Raw genomic sequence first — 23779 nt, 5'->3', positions numbered from 1 at the left:
TGTGCCTATACACTGCTCTCTCTCTCTCTCTCTCTCTCTCTCTCTCTCTCTTTCTCTTCCCCATTCCCTGCTCTCTCTCTGCCCCATACCCTGCTATCTGCCCATACCATGCTCTCTCTCTCTGCCCCATTCCCTGCTCTCTCTCTCTCTCTGCCCCATTCCCTGCTCTCTCTCTCTGCCCCATACCCTGCTCTCTCTCTCTGCCCCATACCCTGCTATCTGCCCCATATCTTGCTCTCTCTGACCCATACCATGCTCTCTCTCTCTCTTTCTGCCCCATCCCCTGCTCTCTCTCTCTCTGCCCCATACCCTGCTCTCTCTCTCTGTGCCCCATACCCTGCTATCTGCTCATACCCTGCTCTCTGCCCCATGCCCTGCTATCTGCACATACCCTGCTCTCTATCTGTCCCATGCCCTGCTATCGGCCCATACCATGTTCTCTGCCCCATGCCCTGATATCTGCCAATACCTTGCTCTCTGCCACATGCCCTGATATATACCCCATACCCTGATGTCTGCCCATGCCCTGCGCCCCCATGCCCTGCTCTTTGCCTCATACTCTGTGTTCCCCTATGCCCTGCTGTCTGCCCCTTGCCCTGCTCTGTGCCCCATGCCCTGATGTGTGCCCCCATGCTCTGCTGCCTGCCCCATTCCCTTCTGTATGCCCCTATGATGTGCCCTGTGATGTATCCCATGACCTACTGTGTGCCCTGTGATATGCCCTACTGTGCGCCACATGATGTGCTCTACAGTGTGCCCCATGAGGTGTCCTACTGTGTGCCCCATGCCCTACTATGTGTCCCATTGTGTGCCCAATTCCCTCCTTTTGGCCCTGTGATGTGTCCTGAGCCCCCATGCCCTGCTGTCTGCCCCATGCCCTGCTCTGTGCCCCCATGCCCTTATGTCTGCCCCATGCCCTGCTTTTTGCCCCCATGCCCTGCTTTCTACCCTATGCCCTGCTCCATGCCCCCATGCCCTAATGTCTGCCCCATGCCCTGCTCTTTGCCCCATGCTCTACTCTTTGCCCCCATGCCCTGCTGTCTGCCCCATGCCCTGCTCTATGTCCCCATGCCCTGATGTCTACCCCATGCCATACTATGTGCCCCCTTGCCCTGCTCTGTGCCCCCATGCCCTGCTATCTACCCTATGCCCTGATGTCTACCCTATGCCCTGCTCTATGCCCCCATGCCCTGATGTCTGCCCCATGCTCTGATGTCTACCCCATGCCATGCTCTGTGCCCCCTTGCCCTGCTGTTTACCCTATGCCCTGCTCTGTGCCCCCATGCCCTGATGTCTACCCCCATGCCCTGATGTCTGCCCCATGCCCTTCTCTGTGCCCCCATGTTCTGATGTCTGCCCCACACCCTGCTCTGTGCCCCATGCCCTGCTGTCTGCCCCCCATGCACTGATGTCTTCCCCTATGCTCTGATGTGTTCTCCCATGCCCTGCTACGTGCCCCCATGCCCTGCTCCGTGCCCCCATGCCCTGCTTCATGCCCCTGGGCCCTGCTGTGTGCCCCCATGATGTGTGTGTGTGGGTATGGCTTGAGTGTGGGCAGGGATACAGGTGGCCCCATGATCTCCTGTTGCCCGGGGGCCCCATGAGTTGTCAGTCCGCCCCTGACCATAAATATGACCCCTCCATGTCCCAGAATTGTTGGAGATTGCTTCAAGAAGTAGGTACACACTTTCATATCTTTTGGGATTGTCTGATGATCCTACCTTTTTGGATCTCGGTCCAAAACCCCAAAACTTTTTGGGATAAATATCCCTCTAGACCCGGTTGATTACCAATTGGGCCTCCCAGTACCCGGGATCCCTAAATATACCAAGACATTGATGTCTTATATCTTATTAGCTGCCAAAAGAGTAATTCCCACTTATTGGTTATCCTTTAATCCAGTGTTTCTCAACCTTTTTCCAGTCAGGGCACCCTTAAAAGGTATTTTCAGTCTTGAGGCACCCCAGTCCAAGACTTGGTTCACGTTACTGTGTGTCACGGAACACGTGAAAAATCGAGCTCGTTCCCGACACACAGACAAATGCTCTGCTCTTTAGGGGTACCGTTAGCTCTTAATGGTACCCCACACATTGGAAAACTTGGGGTGCTATTGGTGCAGTGCAATTTAAGAAAAAAACGTTGGGGACTTCTTTCCCTGCATTTTTGTGGGTGTCAAAGCCCATTGAAATGAATGGGCTGCCCTACACGCAACACGTAGCCACACAGATGTGAACCAAGGGCTTGTTCACATGTCAGGTTGGAGGGGCGGTAAAACCACATGGTTGAACTGTTTTACCACCCCCAATTTCTCACCCTTTAGCTGCAGAGGCAGCAGCTGGGGGTGTACACATGCTGTGGCTGCAGCTGGAGGTATACCCAGGGTAAATGGAGCTGCACTGCAACTACCCCTCAACGGTGTGCATTGCACGGTTGCAGTATAGTGTAGCTGAATTTATGGGTGAGGAGGCAACATAATGCCTCTTTACCGCCTGTCAAACGCCTCTAAAACACGATCTGTGCATGGGTTGCTTTTCAGAGGAGCAGCAGTCCTGGCTGCTAACACAAACAAGCCCTACAAAAGCAGTTCTGATGGTACACGAATGGGGGGGGGGGGGTCAGGATTAAAAGTAACATATACACACATACATGCACACACATACAGACACACGCACACACACACATACAGATGCATGCACACACACACACACACACACACATCCAGACACATGCATACATCCATACATTCAGACACCTACATACACACACAAACACATGTATAAAGCCCTTTTAAAACAAATCTAGCTTCTAGCACATGACAGTACCTTCCAGTTTCCCCATTCAGCCGGGTACTGCACTCTAGGGGGAAGCAGAAAGCACAGCACACTCCCCTGCACTTTACTTTCACTTTTGAGGCTGACGGAGCTTCTCACAGTGCCTATGTACAGTTAGGCAGGGGATCGGGAGATCAGGCTCATCTGACAGTCCTTCTTTCCCCTAATCACATGGCATACCTGAGAACCTCTGACAGCACACTAGTGTGCCGCAGCCAGGCCCGTCGTGACAAGACAGGCAAAACAAGAAATTGCTTGAGGCCCCGAGCTAGCCTGGGGCCCCAGCAGGGTGGGCCCTTGCCATGCCGCCGCTTCCTATAAATGCTGCAGCTTGTAGCATGGCCGAGCTCCTCTTCCTTCCTCCTGCAGTCCAGCCGGGTACCAAGCGATACAGGAGATTCAGTTTCCTGTTCTGGCCGAAAGTGACAGGAGTGCTCACTTCCTTTCAGTCCAGCCGGGAACAGCAAACTGAATCTCCTATGGTACGTGGTAGGGAGGGGGGTTAAAACAACAAGGGGGAGGGGTAAGGGGGGAGGCAGTTATCAAGACCCTATTAGTATGAAAAATATGGTTGCTTTCTGACCATAATCCTACCTGAATGATATGTATCAGCACACTGGTTGAGAAAGGATACTATCCTAACAAAACTACATTTTTTATTGCTTCAACAGGATCTCCAGTCTCTAGTGATAACAGCTGTCATGCATGGTTAATCCATTCATGACAGTTGAAAAATTTGCAACTACAATGATCTTCGTTGAAATGGCAAACAAAGTATGGAAAAAAAATAATCCCTGGCCTTACTATGGTGATACTGAACTACTCTGATGAAAGTGTATGCAAAAAAAATGTTTACAAATCAAATGTTAAAATATAAATAATTTATAATCATTTTTTTTAGAACATTCTGTCACCAGTCAGTGGCCCTGATCACCGCCACATTAGTCATATGATGATGCTGTACTGCATTGGTGACCGCATGTAAAAAAAAAAAAAAAAAAAAAAATGAAAAAACAAATTTAAAGTGATACTAAAGGTTCAACATTTTTTTAAATAACAAACATGTCATACTTACCTGCAGCTTGTTTTGCACAGAGTGGCCCCGAACCATGTCTTCTGGGGTCCCTCGGCATCTGTCTCGGCTCCTCCCCGCATCAGATAACCCCTCTGGGAAGCACTTTCCCAAGCGGGTTACCTTGCGGGCGCGCTCCCGAGTCCAGCATTTGCATCCAGACATGAATGCCGGACTCGGCCCCAACGCCCGCATCATTGGATTTGATAGATAGCAGCGTGAGCCAATGGCTGCGCTGCTATCAATCTATCCAATGAAGTGCCAAGGAGACCGGGCCGAGATCCAGCGCATTCTCGACGTGGGATTTTTTGAGGGCTCAGGTAAGTAAACAGGGGGGCTGGGGGGGGGGGCGGTAATTATGGGATGTTATTTTTCACCTTAATGCATCCTATACATTAAGGTGAAAAAACACAAACCTTTTATAACCCTTTTAATTCAATTTCTCAATTTTCCAAAAATTGTGACAAAAAATTACAACTTCAAAAAATATATTTTGCCCTAAATTTATGGCGAAGTTAGATTTTATGTTTTAGAATAGAAAGTAGAACATATTTTTTTAATTTTCAGTGTGTTTTCATTTATATTGCAAAAGATCCGACTGGCAAAAGTGTCTTACACCGTCGTATCTTAGGCTGCATATTTATGCTGGCCGCTAGGTGGCGCTTCCGTATAGTTACGCGATGAATATGCTAATTAGGTAGATACACCGATTCAGAAACGTATGTCCGGCCGGCAAATTTTTTTACGTCGTTTACGTTAGGCTTTTTTCGGCGTAAAGTTACCCCTGCTATATGAGGCGTAGCCAATGTTAAGAATGGACGCCGTTCCCACGTCGAGTTTTGAAGATTTTACGTTGTTTGCGTAAGTCGTTCGCAAATAGGGCTGTACGTAAGTTACGTTCACGTCTAAAGCAATGACGACTTGCGGCGTAATTTCGAGTAATTGCGCCGTTCGTAAAATACGTCAAATACGTGGGGTCACAGTGAATTTAAATAAACACGCCCACATAATCCCCATTTGAATTAAGTGGGCTTACACCGACACACATACGTTACGCCGCTGTAACCAAGGGCGCAAGTTCTTTCTGCATACAGAACTTGCGCCCTAAGTTACGGTGGCGTACCATATCTGCGATACGTTACGGCCGCCGATAGACAATTCTATCTGAATCCGGGCCTATATCTACAATAACGAAAAAAAACGATACAGACAGCAATAAAAACCTGAAAGTGGGTTTAACACTTCCATACTAACAGTCTGGCTTTATTTCCACTGGCGTTTTTAGCCTTTTTTACAGCTTAAAAACGCCTGTCCATGTTTATTTTGTAAAGGTAGCGTTTTTGAGTGTTTTTGAGCGTTTTTTAACGTCTGGCGTTTTTACAGCTCTACTCTGGAGCTTCAGAACGCCCTGGTCCTGCGTTTTTTTACAGCTCAAAAACGCCTATGCTATTTGAAGCTCAAAAACGCCTATGTGGGCATGATGCCATAGAATAACATGGACAGGCGTTTTTAAGCTGTAAAAAACGCTCAGAAAAGTGGCTGTAAAAATCTCAGTGGAAATGAAGCCTAAGGGCCAGATTCACGTAGATCAGCGGATCTTTAGATCCGCTCGATCTACCTGATTTAAGATCCGCTCCCGCAAGTTTGAGAGGCAAGTGGGTAATTCACAAACCACTTACCTCCAAACTTGCGACGGCGGATCGTAAATCCCCCAGCGAAATTCAAATTCCGCGGCTAGGGGGAGTGTACTATTTAAATCAGGCGCGTTCCCGCGCAGATTTAAATGAGCATGCGCCGTCCGCGGAATTTCCCGGCGTGCATTGCTCCCACTGTGCATTGCTCCTAGCGACGTCAGTGGGAGCAATGCACGCCGGGAAATTCCGACGCTTACGTAAACGACGTCCATCCGTATTCGAGAACGACTTACGCAAACGACATTAAAAAATTTTAAATCGACGCGGGAACGACGGCTATACTTAACATTGGCTGTGCCTCATAGAAGCAGGGGTAAGTATACGCCGGGAAAGCCGCTACAGAAACGTCGTAAGAACACTGCGTCGGGTCCGCGTACGTTCGTGAATGCGCGTATCTCGCTGATTTACATATTATTCAACGCAAATCAGCGGGAACGCCCCCGGCGCCATTTTCAAATTGAAAATAAGATCCTACAGTGTAACACCGTGTAACACTGTCGGATCTTAGCCATATCTATGCGTAACTGATTCTATGAATCAGACGCATAGATAGGACCAGTTTAAGTCAGAGATACGACGGTGTATCAGGAGATACACCATCGTATCTCTTTGTGAATCTGGCCCTAAGAGTTAGGCCGACTTATCAGTAGATAAGCCGACCTAACTCAGAATCTACGCCGACTTATGTTTAAGCGTATGCTCAAACAGAGATACGCTTAAACATATCTAAGATAAAACGGCTTGCGCCGTATTATCTTAGGTTGCAATTTTTCGGATGGCCGCTAGGTGGCGCTTCCATTGCGGTCGGCGCAGAATATGTAAATGAGTTGATACGCCGATTAACGAACGTACGCCCGGCCGCCGCAGTAGTTTTACGCCGTTTCTGAAAGGCATTAGCAGGCCTAAAGTTATTCCATCTATTAGGTGAAATAACAATGTTAAAGTATGGCCGCCGTTCCCGCCGCGAGATTAAAATTTTTTACGTCGTTTGCGTAAGTCGTCCGCGAATCGGGATTTACGTCGTTTACGTCCACGTCGAAATCAATAGGCCCGTGCGGCGTACTTACCTGCAATGCACACTGGGAAATGTAGGCAACCCGGCGCATGCGCATTATAAGAAAAACGTAAAAAACGCGAGGTCAAGCTTCATTACCATAAAACACGCCCCCCTCCAACACATTTGAATTTGGCGCCCTTACGCCCGCCCGCTTTAGGCTACGCCGCCGTATATTAGCAGGCAAGTACATTGAGAATCATATACTTGCCTAGCTAACTTACGGCGGCGTAGCCTAAACAGGCTAAGCTACGCCGCCCCAAGTTTAAGCCTTTCTCTGTGAATCTACCTATAAATCTACAACAACGAAAAACAAAAAAAAAGGCCCAAAGGGGTTGTAAAGGTTTACATTTTTTTTTTTAAATAGCAAACATGTCATACTTACCGCCACTGTGCAGTTCGTCTGGCACTGAGTGGCCCCAGGTCCTTCTGTTCTGGGGTGCCTCAGCCTCTGTCTCAGCGCCTCCCTGCAATAGCTAACCCCCTCTGGGAAGCTCTATCCCGAGGGGGTTAGTTTGCGGGTGCGCTCCCTGTCATACACGCTGTGTCCATAGACACAGAGGGGCTGATTTACTAAAAACAATGCGCTTCGCCGGTTCATGGCTTAATTGGCACGCCGGATGAATACTCAATTGGGCGCATGAACCAGCGCAGCAGAGGGCGCAATGCAATAATAAATATGTACAGCCGCCGAACTCCCTTTAGAAGTCTATGGGAGAAATCAAAAGTGTTCATTTTAAAGGTTAATATGCTAGTTTTTGTCCTAAAAAGTGTTTGGGGACCTAAGTCCTGCCCCAGGGGACATGTATCAATGCATTTTTTTTTTAAACAGCCGTTTTTACGGGAGCAGTGAATTTAATAATGCTTAAAGTGCAACAATAAAAGTGAAATATTCCTTTTAATTTCATACCTGGGGGGGTGTATAGTATGCATGTAAATGAGCGCATGTTTCCCGTGGTTAGAAATGTCTCTTCACAAAATGACATTCTGAAGGTAAAAAAGTAATTTAAAATCACTCGCGGCTGTAATATATTGTCGGCTCCCGGCAATTCAAAGCAAATTCATTCCTAAAAAAAAAAAGTTTTTCCCCCCAAAAAAACTTTTGAGTTCCCCCAAAAATCCACACCAGACCCCTTATCCGAGCACGCAACCTGGCCGGCCGCAGAAAAGAGGGGGGGAGAGAGAACCCCCCCTCTCCTGAACCGTACCAGGCCACATGCCCTCAACATAGGGAGGATGCTTTGTGGTCCCCCCCAAAGCACCTTGTCCCCATGTTGATGGGGACAAGGGCCTTATCCCCACAACCCTGGCCGGTGGTTGTGGGGGTCTGCGGGCAGGGGGCTTATCGGAATCTGGAAGACCCCTTTAACAAAGGGGACCCCCAGATCCCGGCCCCCCCTGTGTGAAATGGTAATGGGGTACATTGTACCTCTACCATTTCACCAAAAAAAGGGCTAAAAAATATAAAAAAAGACAATAGCCGGTTTTTGACAATTCCTTTATTAATGTCTTCTTTCCGCACTTCTTCTTTTCTGCTTTCATTACGGTTTCTTCCTCCATCTTCTTCTCCCATCTTCTTCTTTTCTGCATTCATTTCGGTTTCTTCCTCCATCTTCTTCTTCCTCTGCTTCTTTCTTGGGTCTTCTTGTCTGCATCTTGCACCGGCTTCTTCCTCCATCTTCTTCCCCTTCCTTCGGTTTTCTTGTCCGCATCTTGCACGTCTTCTTCTTCCCCGGACGATACGCTTCCAATTGAAGTTCCCGCTGTGTGACCCCGCCCCCCTCTGACGCACATGTACCACACAGGGACTTTCTTATGGCTTTCCCCGTGGCGTCAGAGGGGGGTGGAGTCACCGGATGACGCCACGCCCTCAGTAATTAAAGAACTGTCAGAACAGGAGCGTCACACAGCGCAAACTTCATTTGGAAGCGGATCGTCCGGGGAAGAAGAAGCTGTGAAAGATGCGAACGAGAAGACCGAAGGGAGGAGATGAAGATGGAGGAAGAAGCCGGTGCAAGATGCGGACAAGAAGACCCAAGAAAGAAGCAGAGGAAGAAGAAGATTGAGGAAGAAACTGGAATGAATGGAGAAAAGAAGAAGATGGGAGAAGAAGAAGATGGAGGAAGAAACCGTAATGAAAGCAGAAAAGAAGAAGAAGAAGCGCGGAAAGAAGACATTAATAAAGGAATTGTCAAAAACCGGCTATTGTGTTTTTTTTACATTTTTTACACTTTTTTTTTGGTGAAATGGTAGAGGTACAATGTACCCCATTACCATTTCACAGGGGGGGGGCGGGATCTGGGGGTGAAGGGCCTGGTATGGATATTTGGCAGCGGGGTTCCCCTTAATATCCATACCAGACCTGAAGGGCCTGGTAATTGAATTTGGGGGGAACCCCAACCTTTTTTTTTTATTTTTTTTTTTATGAGCAATGACTGTATTCTTAATATCCATGGGTACTTTTAAATTACTTTTTTTTCCCTTCAGAAATAACATCTTGTACATGGACAGTTCTAAGCACGGGAAACATGCACTACTTCACAGGCATACTATACCCCCCCTCCCCCCATATGAAATTTAAAGGAATATTTCACTTTTATTGTTTCACTTTAACCACTTCCATACCGCGCCAATTCTGGCACTTCTCTCCTTCATGTAAAAATTATATTTTGTTCCTGGAAAATTACTCAGGACCCCCAAACATTATATATATATTTTTTAGCAGACACCCTAGGTAATAAAGTGGCTGTCATTAATTTTCTTTTATTTCATGAATAAAAAAATAACAAAACTGTAAAATTAGCCCAATTTTTTGGGATAATGTGAAAGACGATGTTACACCGAGTAAATAGATACCTAATTTGTCACACTTTAATATTACACACACTCATGGAATGGCGCCAAACTTCGGGACTTAAAAATCTCCATAGGCGACGCTTGATTTTTTTCCCCAGGTTACCAGTTTAGAGTTACAGAGGAGGTCCAGTGCTAGAATTATTGCTCTTGCTCTAATGCATGCGTCAATACCTCACATGTGTGGTTTGAACGACGTTTACATATGTGGGTGGGACTTAAATGCGCATTCGCTTCTGAGTGTGAGCTACTAGGGACAGGGGCGTTTTTTTTTTTTTTTTAATAATCAGATTTTTTTTTTAGTTATGCACTTTTTTTTTCTTTTTTTTTTGATCACTTTTGTTCCTATTACAAGGAACGTAAACATCCTTTGTAATAGGAACAGTGTGTGACAGGTCCTCTTTATGGAGAGAGGCAGGGTCAATAAGACCCCACATCTGTCCTCCAGGCTGGAAAGCATGAGATCGCAAAAAAAAACACTGATCTCATGCTTTCAGCCGCAATCATGTTCGTTCAGCACAGTGGTGTAGTGCATAGCACTTTCACCTAGCAGCAAAAAGGGTCGCTGGTTCGAATCCCGCCGTGACACCATCTGCCTGGAGTTTGCATGTTCTCCCTGTGCCTGCGTGGGTTTTTTTCCACAATCATACAAACATGCTGTAAATCGGATCCTGTCTAAATAAGCCCTAATATGCAGTAGTATATTTAGGTTTTGTGCTGCCCTAGGCCTAACTAAACTTCTGCACCTCCTAATAGTAAAATGACTATGCTTTGGGGTGGGGGGCGCAGTGCACCCACCCCCCCATGTTGAGGGCATGCGGTCTGGTACGGCTCAGAAGGGGGGGGGTGCTCGCTCGTCCCAACTCCCATTCCTGTCCGGCCAGGCGGCCTGGTATGCTCCTGAAGGGGAACCCACGCCTTTTTTTTTTTTTTTTTTGGTGCAGAGTTCCCCATCATGATCAGCGTAAGCTGAAAACGATTCGGGCATTCATGTGCGCCGCTTCAAGCCGCGCAAAGGCAGCTACGCCGCTTGATATTTACCAATATTTTGCCGGCGTAGTGAAGCGGCGTGCGTATTTGTCCAAATTTGCTGCAGGCGCAGGGCCGGATTAACAAGGGGGCTGATGGAGCTGCAGCTCCAGGCCCCTTTCTCAAGATAGGCCCATTTGCCCAAAAAAAAAAAAACAATTCAGAAAAAAAAAAAAAAAATTGACTTTGGGGGGTTGTAGCTCGACGACCAGAGGTCAAAGAAATCCCACATTTGGGGGGTAGGCATGGGAAGACCTATCCCACAACTGGTCAAAATATGGGACAGCTATCATTTATGGTTCCGGAGATATGGGCCTGCTTGCACAGCCTGTCAGAAGCTACATTCAGAGCGGCCAATATAAATACAAGCTGACACACTGCAGCAAACTAATAGGATCACAGGGCTTATAATAATAATTATTTGTATATTACTCATGGTAATTAACCCCTTACCACCCAGGCCAATTCTGACACTTCTCTACTACATGTAAAAATCATCATTTGTTTTTTGCTAGAAAATGACTCTATGGTGGTCTTTGCACTTTTTATGTTGCACGGTGTAGAGCTGCACGATTCTGGCTAAAATGAGAATTGCAATTTTTTTGCTTAGAAGATAGATCACGATTCTCTCACGATTCTTGCGGCGTAACATCATCTTTCACATTAAAACAAAAAAACAAACAAAAAAAATGGGCTAACTTCACTGTTTTGTTTTTATGGTTTTTATTATTCATTGAAGTGGGCAAATGCAGTGTGACATAAAATATTGCAGCAATAGCCATTGTATTCCCTAGAGTCTCTGCTAAAATATATATAATGTTTGGCAGTTCCAAGTAATTTTCTAGCAAATAATATTGCTTTTTAATTTAAGAAACAAGTGTTGGACTTTAAGTGGTTACATTTAGTTACAATGTTAGTTAGTTACAATGTTTCATTTTGTTTACAAACTTGGCAGACTGCCCAGATTTTTTCTTTACACACAGAAGTGTATCCCTTTGATCTAAGAAGGAAGTGTTAGTTACAATGTTTCCTGTTAAAAACTTGGCAGACTGCCCGGATATTTTCTTTTGATAGCTGAAAGTCTCTCCACTTGTTATATGAATCACAATTTTTTTAACGATTAATTGTGCAGCTCTAGCATGGTATTTGCGCAGCTTTAAGTGATGCTTTAAATTTTTTTTAGGTTACATGTTTAGAGTTACAGAGGAGGTCTAGTACTAGAATTATTGTTCTCGCTCTAACGATCGTGGCGTATGTAACCTGTGTGTATCTGGCTCTGATACTAGCCAGTGCCTACCCAGCCACTGACTAGTATCTCTCCCCAGCCTGTCCAGACACACCCTCTCACCTGCTGACCTGTGGATGGGGGAATCACTCCTGCAGTGTTATTGTGTTCTGCCAGTGCGTACAATGATCAGTGTTGCTAACTATAGCTGGCAGCACTGATTGTTTTGGGAAAAACCTAACAGGCTGGTTGTACTCAAGTCGATTAATAGATTAGCTAGCCCATACAGTACATAGATTGACTATGGCTGGTCTCTGCATAATTGGTGTAATTTCAATCCATGTATGACCCGCTTAACCACTACGCAGTCCCTAAATATCCTTCCACTCCTGTACATAGTGCTCACTGTCATACCCTACACACTCCTCTCCTGTACATAGTGCCCACTGTCATACTCTCCACACTTCTCTCCTATACATAGTGCCCACTGTCATACCCTACACCAGGGGTGCCCAACCTTTTCAAGAGCGGGGGCCACTTAAGCAGATTGGTAACCAGTCGTGGGCCATAATGAGCGTAGCGGGTGGATGGCAGTCCACTCTATAGAGCTCACTGAACTCTTTTTTTTTTTTTTTTTTTTTTTTTTTAGCGGTTCTGATTGGAGGTAAGCATTTGTAAATGGATATCTGGCACTCCTTAAAGGTGAATGGAGGGTCCGATCGGGTCGGGTTGACTGAGTTCACCTGTGGCTTTGCTGCATATTAACTGCACTTTGCCATAGACTTCTAATATATCCTGTAGGTGTGGTGCACTTTCAGAAAGCAAACCAAACTCGCAGGTAATAGAATTCTATGGCTCAGTGCAGGTAACCCACAGGTGCACTGCTCTACACCTGCGGATCAGTTGAAAGCAGCCCAGGAAACCACTGCAGAACACATATATACACTGATTTTAGTAATAAACGTACCTTTAATAACAGTATTCTATTCCATTCCAGAGCAGGAGGTCGCGGGCCACATCAGAGAGCTCCGCGGGCCACATGTGGCCCCCGGGCCACTGGTTGGGCACCCCTGCCCTACACACTCCTCTCCTGTACATAGTGCCCACTGTCATACCCTCCACACTCCTCTCCTATACAGAGCGCCCACTGTCATTCCCTTCACACTCCTCTCCTGTACATAGTGCCTGCTGTCATACAGTTCTCTCCTGTACAAAGTGCCCACTGTTGCACCCTCCACACTCCTCTCCTGTACATACTGCTCACTGTCATACCCTCCACACTCCTCTCCTATACATAGTGCCCACTGTCATACCCTCCACACTCCTCTCCTATACATAGTGCCCACTATCATACCATCTACATTCATCTCCTGTACATACTGCCCATTGTCATACCCTCCACACTCCTCTCCTGTACATACTGCCCCATCATACCCTCCACACTTCTCTCTGGTACGTACTACCCTCTGTCATACCCCCAAACTCTTCCTGTACATACTGCCCATTGTCATACCCTTCACACTCCTCTCCTGTACATAGTGCCTTTTGCCGTACCCTTTGCACTCCTCTCCTGTACATAGTGCCCACTGTTAGACCCTCCACATTCCTGTCCCTCACCTGCACATACTTCCCACTTATATACCGTCCATACTCCTCCCCTATGTCGCTTACCCACAAAAACAGTTCTTTAAAATTATACTTAATACCCTCAATGTTACCAGCTCTAGAATAGACACACTTTTGTTAGTTCAACTAAAGGAAATCTCAGTTCTCATATTTGTTCTGCCCCATTATTAGTACTCATTTAATTTTGTGATTACTACTGTGATGTATAGAGGAACATAGGGGATCTCAGCTACTCTAAATATAGCACTTGTATAAAAAAGTGTCCCTTAAAAAAAAAATTTTAAATGTTGGCAACTGTGCACTTAGGCACTGCCCAAGGACCACTGGGTCAGTAGGGGGCCCCATGAGAGGCTCCTGGGATCCTGTGATAATAAAGCGGTAGTAAACTTTCCTGCCATTACTACTTTTTAGAGGCCCTGGGGTAGGTTATGCCACAACGTACAAGTATGCACAGCATATTCGCACATTAGTGTACACTTAAATTTTCAGACTGAGCCCTCCAGTGCTGCGCTGTGATGAATCAGGCGGGGCCCGGGCCCTTACATCTTTATCCGGTCTTCCTTCTGGGTTCTGTGCCATTGGTCACTTGCCTTGGCCGGGCTGCGTTCATGTCATTCCCACGCATTTATTTATTATTTATAAAAGGCCCCACCAAAATCCTCAGCACCAGGCCCATGATGTTCTTAATCTGGCCCTGTGCATGCACAGTACACAAATAAACCTCCCGCAGGTTTAAATGTACTAGCAGGCGAAGCCGCTCTTCTTCACAAAAGTCGCTTTCACTTTCAATTCGGCCTGTAACACATGTCACTACACTTCCCCACATCATCCTACATCCCCTTCTAATAAACTCACTCCCAAACACTTTCATTTTACATTTCTAAATGCCGTGCGCCAGGTCCATAGGGGCGCACCATGCGCCCCCTCGGCATTATAGTAAATAAGGAATTGTGCTGCTTTGGCAGCACATTCCTTTAGTAAATGTCAAAACGGCTGTTGCGCTCCAGCCTTTGCTCCATGAATCATCCTACATCCCCTTCTAATAAACTCACTCCCAAACACTTTCATTTTACATTTCTAAATGCCGTGCGCCAGGTCCATAGGGGCGCACCATGCGCCCCCTCGGCATTATAGTAAATAAGGAATTGTGCTGCTTTGGCAGCACATTCCTTTAGTAAATGTCAAAACGGCTGTTGCGCTCCAGCCTTTGCTCCATGAATCATGGAGCAAAGGCTTGGTAAATCAGCCCCAGAGTGTATGACTTGGTCCCTCCCCCGGCGGCCGCGTCATTGGATTTGAATAACAGCAGCGGGAGCCAATGGCTGCGCTGCTATCAATCTATCCAATCAATGTCTAGAAGCAGTGGAGAAGAGGATGCCGGGGGACGCGCACAGCAGGTGAACAGGCTCAGGTGAAAAAACACGAACCTTTACAACCCTTTTAACCCTTTTAACATCTTTTCATACATTTTAATATCTTGTTTTTAATGAGAACTGCTATACTAAGTTCGCAAAGTAAAGTTAAAAGCTATTGGACCCCTTTTACACTGGGGCGTTTTTCGGGCGCATTGGCGTTAAAAAAAACGCCTGAAAGAAGCCTCATCTGCAATCCCAATGTGAAAGCCTGTGTGCTTTCAGAGCCCTTTTACACTGCCAGTGCCCAAAAAACGCTGGTAAAGCTCCGCTAAGACCCTTTTCACACTGGGGCATTTTTGAAACGCTTTGGAGTTAAAAAAAAAACGTGCCTCCGTGGGAAGGGGCGCTTTAGGATCGGTATATTCAACACTCCTAAAGTGCTGCAAAGAAGCTGCTTGCAGGACTTTTTTTGACGCCCTGCCAGAGCAGCGCCTCAGTGTGAAAGCGCTCAGGCTTTTTAACACCAAGACCCCTTTCACACTGGGGCATTTTTCAGGCGCTTTAGTGTGAAAGCACTTGGGCTTTTACATTGGGATTGCAGATGCAGCATCTTTCAGGTGCTTTACAGGTGCTTTTTTAACGCTAAAGCATCAGAAAAGAAAAAATTGCGCTAATCGAATAAAAATTAAATGAATAAGTGGGAAGGCTGCAATAGCGTGAACTAACACAAAACAATAGAAAAAAACAAAGAAAAAATTGCGCCAACCAATAATAAAACAGTGAAGTCCTTTGTGTTTCCTATAAGTAAAACATAGAAAAATGTGCACCATATGAGTGCATAAATATGAAAAAAACTATTTAAAAGTTAAAAATTTCAGTATCAAAGTCCATAGACAATAAGTGATTTGATACTGAAAATTTTTTAACTTTTAAATAGTTTTTTTCATATTTATGCACTCATATGGTGCACATTTTTCTATGTTTTACTAGAGGAGTGGTACAAATATTTTAATCAAGCTGGGGTATCATTCCTCAAATTTTTGGTCTCTAAAAAGACTAGCAAATTATTAAAATTAGATGAGGAGGTTAAGGGTATCAAAGAGAAACTTGGTCCCCTTGCCACCAATGATGAGTATAAAGAAAAATCCCTTGCTCTTCTTAAAGTCCTTGAGAAAGAGGATAAAGAACAGAGGGTTAAAAAAAAGAAAAAATATAATAGGGACCTTGGGGACTATCAAAGTGAGATAGTTTTTAATTGGCAGAAAAAACTCTTGGAGGAGGCGGCTAGATCCAATTCCAATGAGATGGACACCTCGGCCCCACAGGTTGTTGGGGGTACTGTGGGCTTTTCACAAATTTCTCACAATGCTCAGAAGAAAATTCTTAACAACACCAGAGGAAGGGGTGGTTCCCTATACCAATCCCCTAGAAGGGCCCCAAATGTCTCAAGAGGTAGCAATGCTCAACAGCATCAAAGCCGCCCTATGATGCCTTCTTGCCCACCCCATAATCAGGGACCGGGTCCGGTCTATCAGGGTCCCCAGTTCAGACCAAGAGGGCATAACTCCCGTGGTAGAGGGTGGAGTCATAATCCTCCAAGAGGTAGAGGGTCTTATGCTGGCCATACAGACAATTGGAGATCAAACCAAATGGCTGATTGGGGCTCACACTCCCCGTCTACTTACCAATCATTTGGTGCATCAGGATGGGATTATAATGTCCCAATCCAAAATTCCTTTTTTCCACTGAGGGATGGAGAGGGTCCTGACGAGTATTGGGGTTACGACCCCAATCCTCTCTCGACGCAACATCCTAATACCAATTATTACAACAGTTCAGCCAACCCCCCAATACCTCGACCTTCTAGCGATCAAGGGAGTTGGGGTTTTCACAAACCCCAACAAGGCAAAAAAAGACAGGGAGAAAGAGGAGAGGAACCAGAGGGGGGAGGCGAACTAGAGCCGCCAAAGCGGTCAAGAATTTGAAGAAAGGGCAGGGCATTTTTAATTTAAGTTCTAAGGTCTTGAGCGAATCAGAACAGCTCATTTTGGATCAAGGGCTTAAATTTGCACCTCCAAGGGGTCTGGACAAATTCCATACGTATATGGATATTCACAAATTTGTTCGGAAATTAAGCATTAAGAGGTATATGGCTACTAATACTTTTACTAGTCCAGTTGTGTCTAACAACTATATCCATTCAGGTCTGTCCAATGCATCCCTATTCAACCCTCCAGGGAATTTGGCACCCTCTCTTAAAGTCTTTCGTGACGTTTTATTGAGAGACTTAGATCTGATGGAAATTAAAAAAGCACGCCTGAGTAAATCAATGCAGGAGGGCTTAGATCTACTTTGTCACAATAAAGAATTGGTAGTTAGACCTGCGGATAAGGGTGGGGGGATTGTAGTTTTGGACAGATCTGATTACCTGAGGGAGATGAACAACATTTTGGGTGATTCCAATACTTACTCAATAATACAGTCTGATCCTAAAAATAAATATAAAAAGGAATTGGAAGCTATAGTGGCCAAGGGGTTCTATGAGGGGATCCTATCTCCCAAAGAGAGGTTATATATGGTCCCATTGGCACCACGGACGCCAACAATTTATTACCTGCCTAAGCTTCATAAGGATCCTGTCTGCCCCCCGGGGCGTCCCATTGTCAGTGGCATCGACTCTGTGACGTCCCGGGTAGGCAGATATGTGGACTTCTTTCTCCAGCCACTAGTCAAGAGGATACCATCATATGTAAAAGACTCCAGGCACATTATTAATCTTTTGGCTGGTCTCACTCCTCGAAATGGTATGTGGTTAGTCACGATTGATGTGACATCTCTGTACAGCATCATTCCCCATGCCTTGGGTTTTGATGCTGTCTGTTTTTACTTAATACGTGACTCTGGCCTCCCTGATAAACAGGTAGAGTTTATCATGTCACTCTTAAGGTTTGCCACCTCCTCAAACTATTTCTGGTTCGAGGGGAAGTTCTATAAACAAGAAACGGGCGTGGCCATGGGGGCTAAATATGCCCCCAGTTTGGCCAATCTGTTTATGGCCAAGTGGGAGGAGGATGTCATCTATAGTACTAATATACCAGAGCTCATGTTATGGGCAAGGTATATCGATGACATCCTCCTCCTATGGGATGGCACCCTTGACAGGCTGGAAAGATTCATGTCAGATCTGAATCTCAACCAGAGGGGTATCCAATTAAAATTCGAAGCTAGCCAATTTGAGGTCCATTATTTGGATCTCAAAGTTAGTATTAAGAACAATAAGTTTGGCACTTCAACATTCTTTAAAGCGACGGATCGCAACTCCTTTATTCCTTTAAACAGTTGCCATCATAGTCAGTGGCTCAGATCGGTTCCAAAAAGCCAGTATCTTAGGCTCCGTAGGAACTGTTCTGACCCTCTTGAGTTTTCTGAACAGGCCAAAGTACTGACCAGTCGTTTTTTAGAGAAGGGTTACAATCTAGAGTCCCTAAATGAGACTTTAGAGACCGTTGGCCGTATCCCTAGAGAGGATCTTTTGGTGGAGCGACCCCAAGTTGCATGTGACCAATTTCAGGGCTGTGCTCCCTTTATCACTGATTATTCCATTCAGCACGGGAGTATCAAACAACTTTTGAATAAACATTGGCATTTGGCAAGGAATGACCCCATTCTCAAGGGGCTTTTGCCTGAGAAACCAAGGGTTGTTTTTAGAGGTGCAATCAGATTGCACCAAATATTTTAAATCCCCCTCAGAATGGCTCAAATACATTTTTTAATCAATTAACGGGCTTTTATCAATGTAGAAGGTGTAGAGTCTGTTCCTTGAATTCATGTAGGAGTAGACGCACGATTAGGTTTGAATCAACCACCACAAGGAAGGAGCATCCAATAAAGCCCTTTATTACCTGCGAAACCACAGGAGTCGTGTATTTGATACAGTGTCCATGCGGCCTACAATACGTAGGCCGTACCAAGCGACCTTTGCGTGTTCGGTTAAACGAACACATTACCAACATCCTTAATGGTTTCGATAAGCATTCGGTGTCAAAGCATTACCTCCTCAAACATAACAAAGACCCATCAAACACACTATTTTTAGGTATCGATAAATTTAAACCTAATTGGAGGGGGAGTGCTTTAGTTAGAGAAATTTCCAAGCTGGAAATGGCTTGGATACACCGGCTCAAGTGCTATACGCCTCATGGCCTAAATATAGACACTGATATAAATGCGTTTATAAATAATGCTTGATGTCACCATGATAGTTTTGTGTCTATAATACTGTTTAAAGCGATTTTGTATAGTGGTTTTTTTTATATATATTATAATTATTTGTAAACTTTTTAGCCTCATTTTGACTTCACCAGGATGGGACCATTTTTCTATTTTTCACCTTTTTTATTGTTTTTTGATGAATAATGGGTTCACTATTTAAATTTACACTATTAATAGTATGTCAATTTGGAGATGGGGGTTGGTTTAATCATGTTCCAATTTTTGACTATATATTAACTTATATGAATATTAATTTATTTATATGATTATATGAATTTATACGCAATTTTAAATCCCTGTGGGGTTTCTTATTTACGTTTAATTCTTCTTAAATTTTCTTAATATTCACCATTTGGTTTGTAGCATCCTGATTTATATATGTGTGAGGTATTGCTCACTCAGGTAAGATTATCTATAGGTCGGCAGTTCCAGCTCTGGCCACGAGAGGGACCGACTATATGTATTCAGGATGGATCTTTAATATATGCACGTTTTGTAATTAAATTCACTTATGTGCACAAAACACAAATTCTTTACATCTTTAATACTGTCTCTCTTTTACTAAAGAGATAGCTCCCTGTCTTTAGCCTTATTTATATATATATTCTTTATTTTTAGTTTTAACTTAGTTAAGGGCACTTAAGGTCCCGCACACACTAAATATCCAGTTTTCCCATTTTCAAAATGGCGATTTGGTTACTTCCGGTTCCTGGCAGTCAAAGCGAGGCCTGGATATATTAAGCGGTGGTTCACTGCAGAGCCCATTCCCATTGAGAACGTCATATTGTGACGAAACGCGTCTGGGACGGAGTGCAGTGACGTCACCGCGTACAGGAAGGGCTCCTGTTAGATGCCGGCCGGCAAATGTTTATCTGCTTCCTATTTACCTTCGCCTGTAAGTAGTTTTAACCTTTTTAATTAAAACCTGTTAGTGCATACTACCCTATGTGCGGTCTCCTTCCTTTTATGTTTGCATTGACTGGGCTGTGACATGCTATGAGGACGAATACCGTTAGTGTATCCTGCTGCATCCCGTCGTGGATCTCTTAAAGGGGCTGTGACCTGGTGTATTCCTGGCTGTTATCCCGCACTCTGGAAGTATCCTGCAGTAATTTGAATAACGCTGTTATTAAATTACCTATTGGTAAGCCTCAGTCCATATGGTGGCGGGTCACTACTGTCAATCATCTTCACACTGGGTGCTGTCCGGGTTGGACTTATTGTCTATGGACTTTGATACTGAAATTTTTAACTTTTAAATAGTTTTTTTCATATTTATGCACTCATATGGTGCACATTTTTCTATGTTTTACTTATAGGAAACACAAAGGACTTCACTGTTTTATTATTGGTTGGCGCAATTTTTTCTTTGTTTTTTTTAACGCTAAAGCGCCTAAAAAATGCCCCAGGGTGAAAGGGGTCTTATTGGGTATAAGATAGATCTTTCTCACAAGCATTTAAATAGTCTAACGTTAAGACAATTGACTAAAATAAGCAGTTTTAAAGTGTTCCACGTCATTTTATTTATATTTTTTTTAAGTATTGTACATTTGTTGCATGTCCACAATTGTGAATTATGTAAATGTAGCTTAAAAAAAACTGTTATTCTAGTTAGTACTTTATCTTCACCGGTGTCAAGGCAAACTGAGCTAAAACCATAAAAATGTATTTTACTTTACCTTTTTTAACATCAGTTTTACTTCCTGTAGATGGCAAAGCTAAAAAGGAGCGCAAGAAAAAGAAAAAAATGTTGACTATCATCTCATTTGATGATGATGGAGATATGGAAGACCCAGATCTTGTGAATGTTTCAAAGACTCCGATGAGTAGCATAGATAGTTCAGAGAAGCAGACTGACAGGTCCTCAGAAGTTTTACCTCACTTTGAAGCACAGTTTCAACTGGACTTACATGACAAAGAAAATGATCACTCTTCTTGTGTTAATGGAGAATTAGACTATCCAAAGCTGGTCGTGAAAAGCATAGCTAATGAAGAGCTGGATGACTATGACACATATGAACCAGAAATTGTCAGCTGGTCCGGAGACAGAGACAAGAGTGCTTCCTGTGAACAGTAAGTTTATCTTAATAACAGCACCACATAACAGCACCACTTTTTCCTTCTGTATCTGGTCTGGAGTCAGTGGCCCGGATTCACAAAGCACTTACGCTGACGTATATCAAGTTACGCCGACGTAAGTGCAAATGTGCGCCGTCTACGAGAGGTGCACGTAAGTTGTACGTCCGGTGTAAAGTTAAGCCCCATAAAGGAGGTGTAACCCAGCAGCAGACATGTAACGGTCTGCATCAGGGAACACAAGCCGGCCAATGTTATGTTAAAGGGGTGGTTCACCCGAAAAACTACTTTTTTTTATTACACTGGCCCCCCACATTACAATACGATTAAGGCTATTATTTTTTTTTTAATGCTGTACATACCTTTGTACAGCATCTTCACCCGTGGCATCCGGGTTGCGAGTCCCGCGGGAGTGGGCGTTCCTAACATGTCTGTGATTGACGTTTTGCCCAAAAACGAGCTCCCCCCCGTCGCGTAAGCCGCGTCACGGTTGGCGAAAGGAGCCGAACGGCGAGTCAGCGCTATACTGCGCATGCGCATCGCTGTTCGGCTCCTTTCGCCAATCGTGACGCGGCTTATGTGACGGGGGGAGCTCGTTTTTGGGGTAAACGTCAATCACAGACATGTTAGGAACGCCCACTCCCGCGGGACTCGCAACTTGTACAGTGAATATGCTGTACAAAGGTATGTACAGCATCAAAAAAATAATTATAGCCTTAATCGTATTGTAATGTTGGGGGCCAGTGTAATAAGAAAAAGTAGTTTTTAAGGAGAACCACCCCTTTAAATTATTATGTATGAGAGCATTTTCACACTATGCCTTCTTCTCAGTGTCTTGTTGATTGCCTGCATACATAAAAGCTCCCACTGCCTTCCTGGCAGTGGTGGCTGGTGTTTTTTTTCCCCCCCTGTTTTCCTGTATTCACTGTTTTCCTGGTTTAGAACCACTGTTGTATAACTTGCAAGGCAGGGTAGCAGTCACATAGAAGAATATAACATTCAAACCTTTGCATTTAAACCTGTAAGTTCGAGGAATTGTTTGAGGTGCTGACGTTAATCACAGTGGTAGTTTGTAGGCTTCGATTTCTACAAATGGTCACTCACAATGAATACTGTGAAAGAGAGATGATTTGGGGAAAAACATCATAATTTTCCATTCAGCCAAACTGCTAATGTAACACAATAATCCTAGAGGTCAGCGGCGGCTGCTGAAGTTTTAGGATGGGGGAGCAAGACCCTGCCTTTCCTTTTTTGACCCCTCTCACTTCTCATAAGTCCCAATCGATATAGAATCCACCCACTTTGTCCCTTGTATTCCACTTGCTTCCACCCATCGTGTCAGGACTGGAGTATACAGCTCAGCATCACAGGACAGAGTATACAGCTCAACCTCACAGATCAGGGTATATAGCTCAGCCTCTCAGATCAGGGTATACAGCTCAGCATCACAGATCAGGGTATATAGCCCCCCATCAGTACAGATGCCCCCAGGACAAACCACCCCCCACCATCAGCACAGACCCCTCCCAGGACAAACCACCCCCCCACCATCAGCATAGACCTCTCCAGGACAAACCACCCCCCCACCATCAGCACAGACCCCCCAGTCACTCACTGAGTGAGTGGAGAGAATAAGAGGCGAGCAGAGCACTGCAGAGGAGCGCAGGGGAGGGAACCAATCAACTGAGTGAGGGAAGGGTCCAGGCCAGTGGCGGTGTGTCCATAGTGGGTGCAGGAGCACCCCCCTCTCTCCTACACCTATCAATCAACAATACATAGATTCATGCATTGCATGAATCTATGTATTTTCGCCGCTGCCGCCCACTATTCAGGTGTCCGGCCCCCTGTTGAGCGCCAGCCATCTGAATAACAGCGGTGGGTGTGTTTCGGAAGTGCCTGATTAGAGCGAGAGGCTTCAATAGGCTTCCCGATTAGAACCTGTGGGCTCTTATCGACTTCCAAATGGTTAACCAGAGGACACACAGTTCCCTGGTTAAACAGTGCTGTGTTAGGGAATCGCTTCCCTAACACTGACCCTCCTCTCAGCCAATCAGGTTCACCTGGTCTGGTTACCGATCACCTAATTGGCTGAAGCGGCAGGCTTGGAAGGATGAGAGGAGGAGCGGGCTGGAGAAGAGTCTCCCTCATCGAAGAAGAAATGGAGGACACCGCTCGCCGCCTGCCGCAGTCACCCACTGCCGACCCGAGACAAGTTGAGGACTGGGCAGACAGCGAGCATGTGGGGGGCAACGTTTGGGGCACGGTGACAACACATGAGGCACACTGGCAGCATTGGGCACACTGGCAGCATTTGATGGCACAGTCGCATCATTTGGTGGGCACAGTGGCAGCATTTGGTGGGCACAGTGGCAGCGTTTGGTGGGCTCAGTGACAGTGTTTGATGGCACAGTGGCAGCATTTGATGGCACAGTTGCAGCCTTTGATGGTTTTTTTTCAAATTCTTCTCAGTTTTTTAGCACCAGCCACCACTGGTCCAGGCCTCCAGGGATTAGTGTGTGCGGAATGGAGGGGCGACTCATGAGCCGTAGCCACATACAGGCTGACTGAATCAGCTAGAGCTAGCTAGTAGAAGAGAGACACTACAGACTGTCACTGACACACACTGAGCCTGAGGCTCGCGGCAGTTTATATACCAATATAAGCTGTGCCGGCACCGCTCAGCTCATGAGTC

General features: G+C 45.3%; 1 protein-coding gene across 1 annotated transcript in view; it reads left to right on the top strand.

Annotated features, from left to right (window-relative positions):
- SNX29 (sorting nexin 29) overlaps positions 1–23779 on the top strand; it is a 1289390-nt gene that overhangs the window by 622016 nt on the left and 643595 nt on the right. Inside the window, exon 8 of the mRNA XM_040358531.1 lies at positions 20721–21084. Coding sequence (XP_040214465.1) covers positions 20721–21084 — 364 coding nt within the window. The remainder of the gene's footprint in view (positions 1–20720; positions 21085–23779) is intronic.

Source organism: Rana temporaria, chromosome 6, assembly GCF_905171775.1.
Source record: "Rana temporaria chromosome 6, aRanTem1.1, whole genome shotgun sequence".
NCBI lineage: Eukaryota > Metazoa > Chordata > Amphibia > Anura > Ranidae > Rana > Rana temporaria.
The sequence above is the reverse complement of the archived record's forward strand: the minus strand, read 5'-3'. Positions and strand labels throughout refer to the sequence as shown.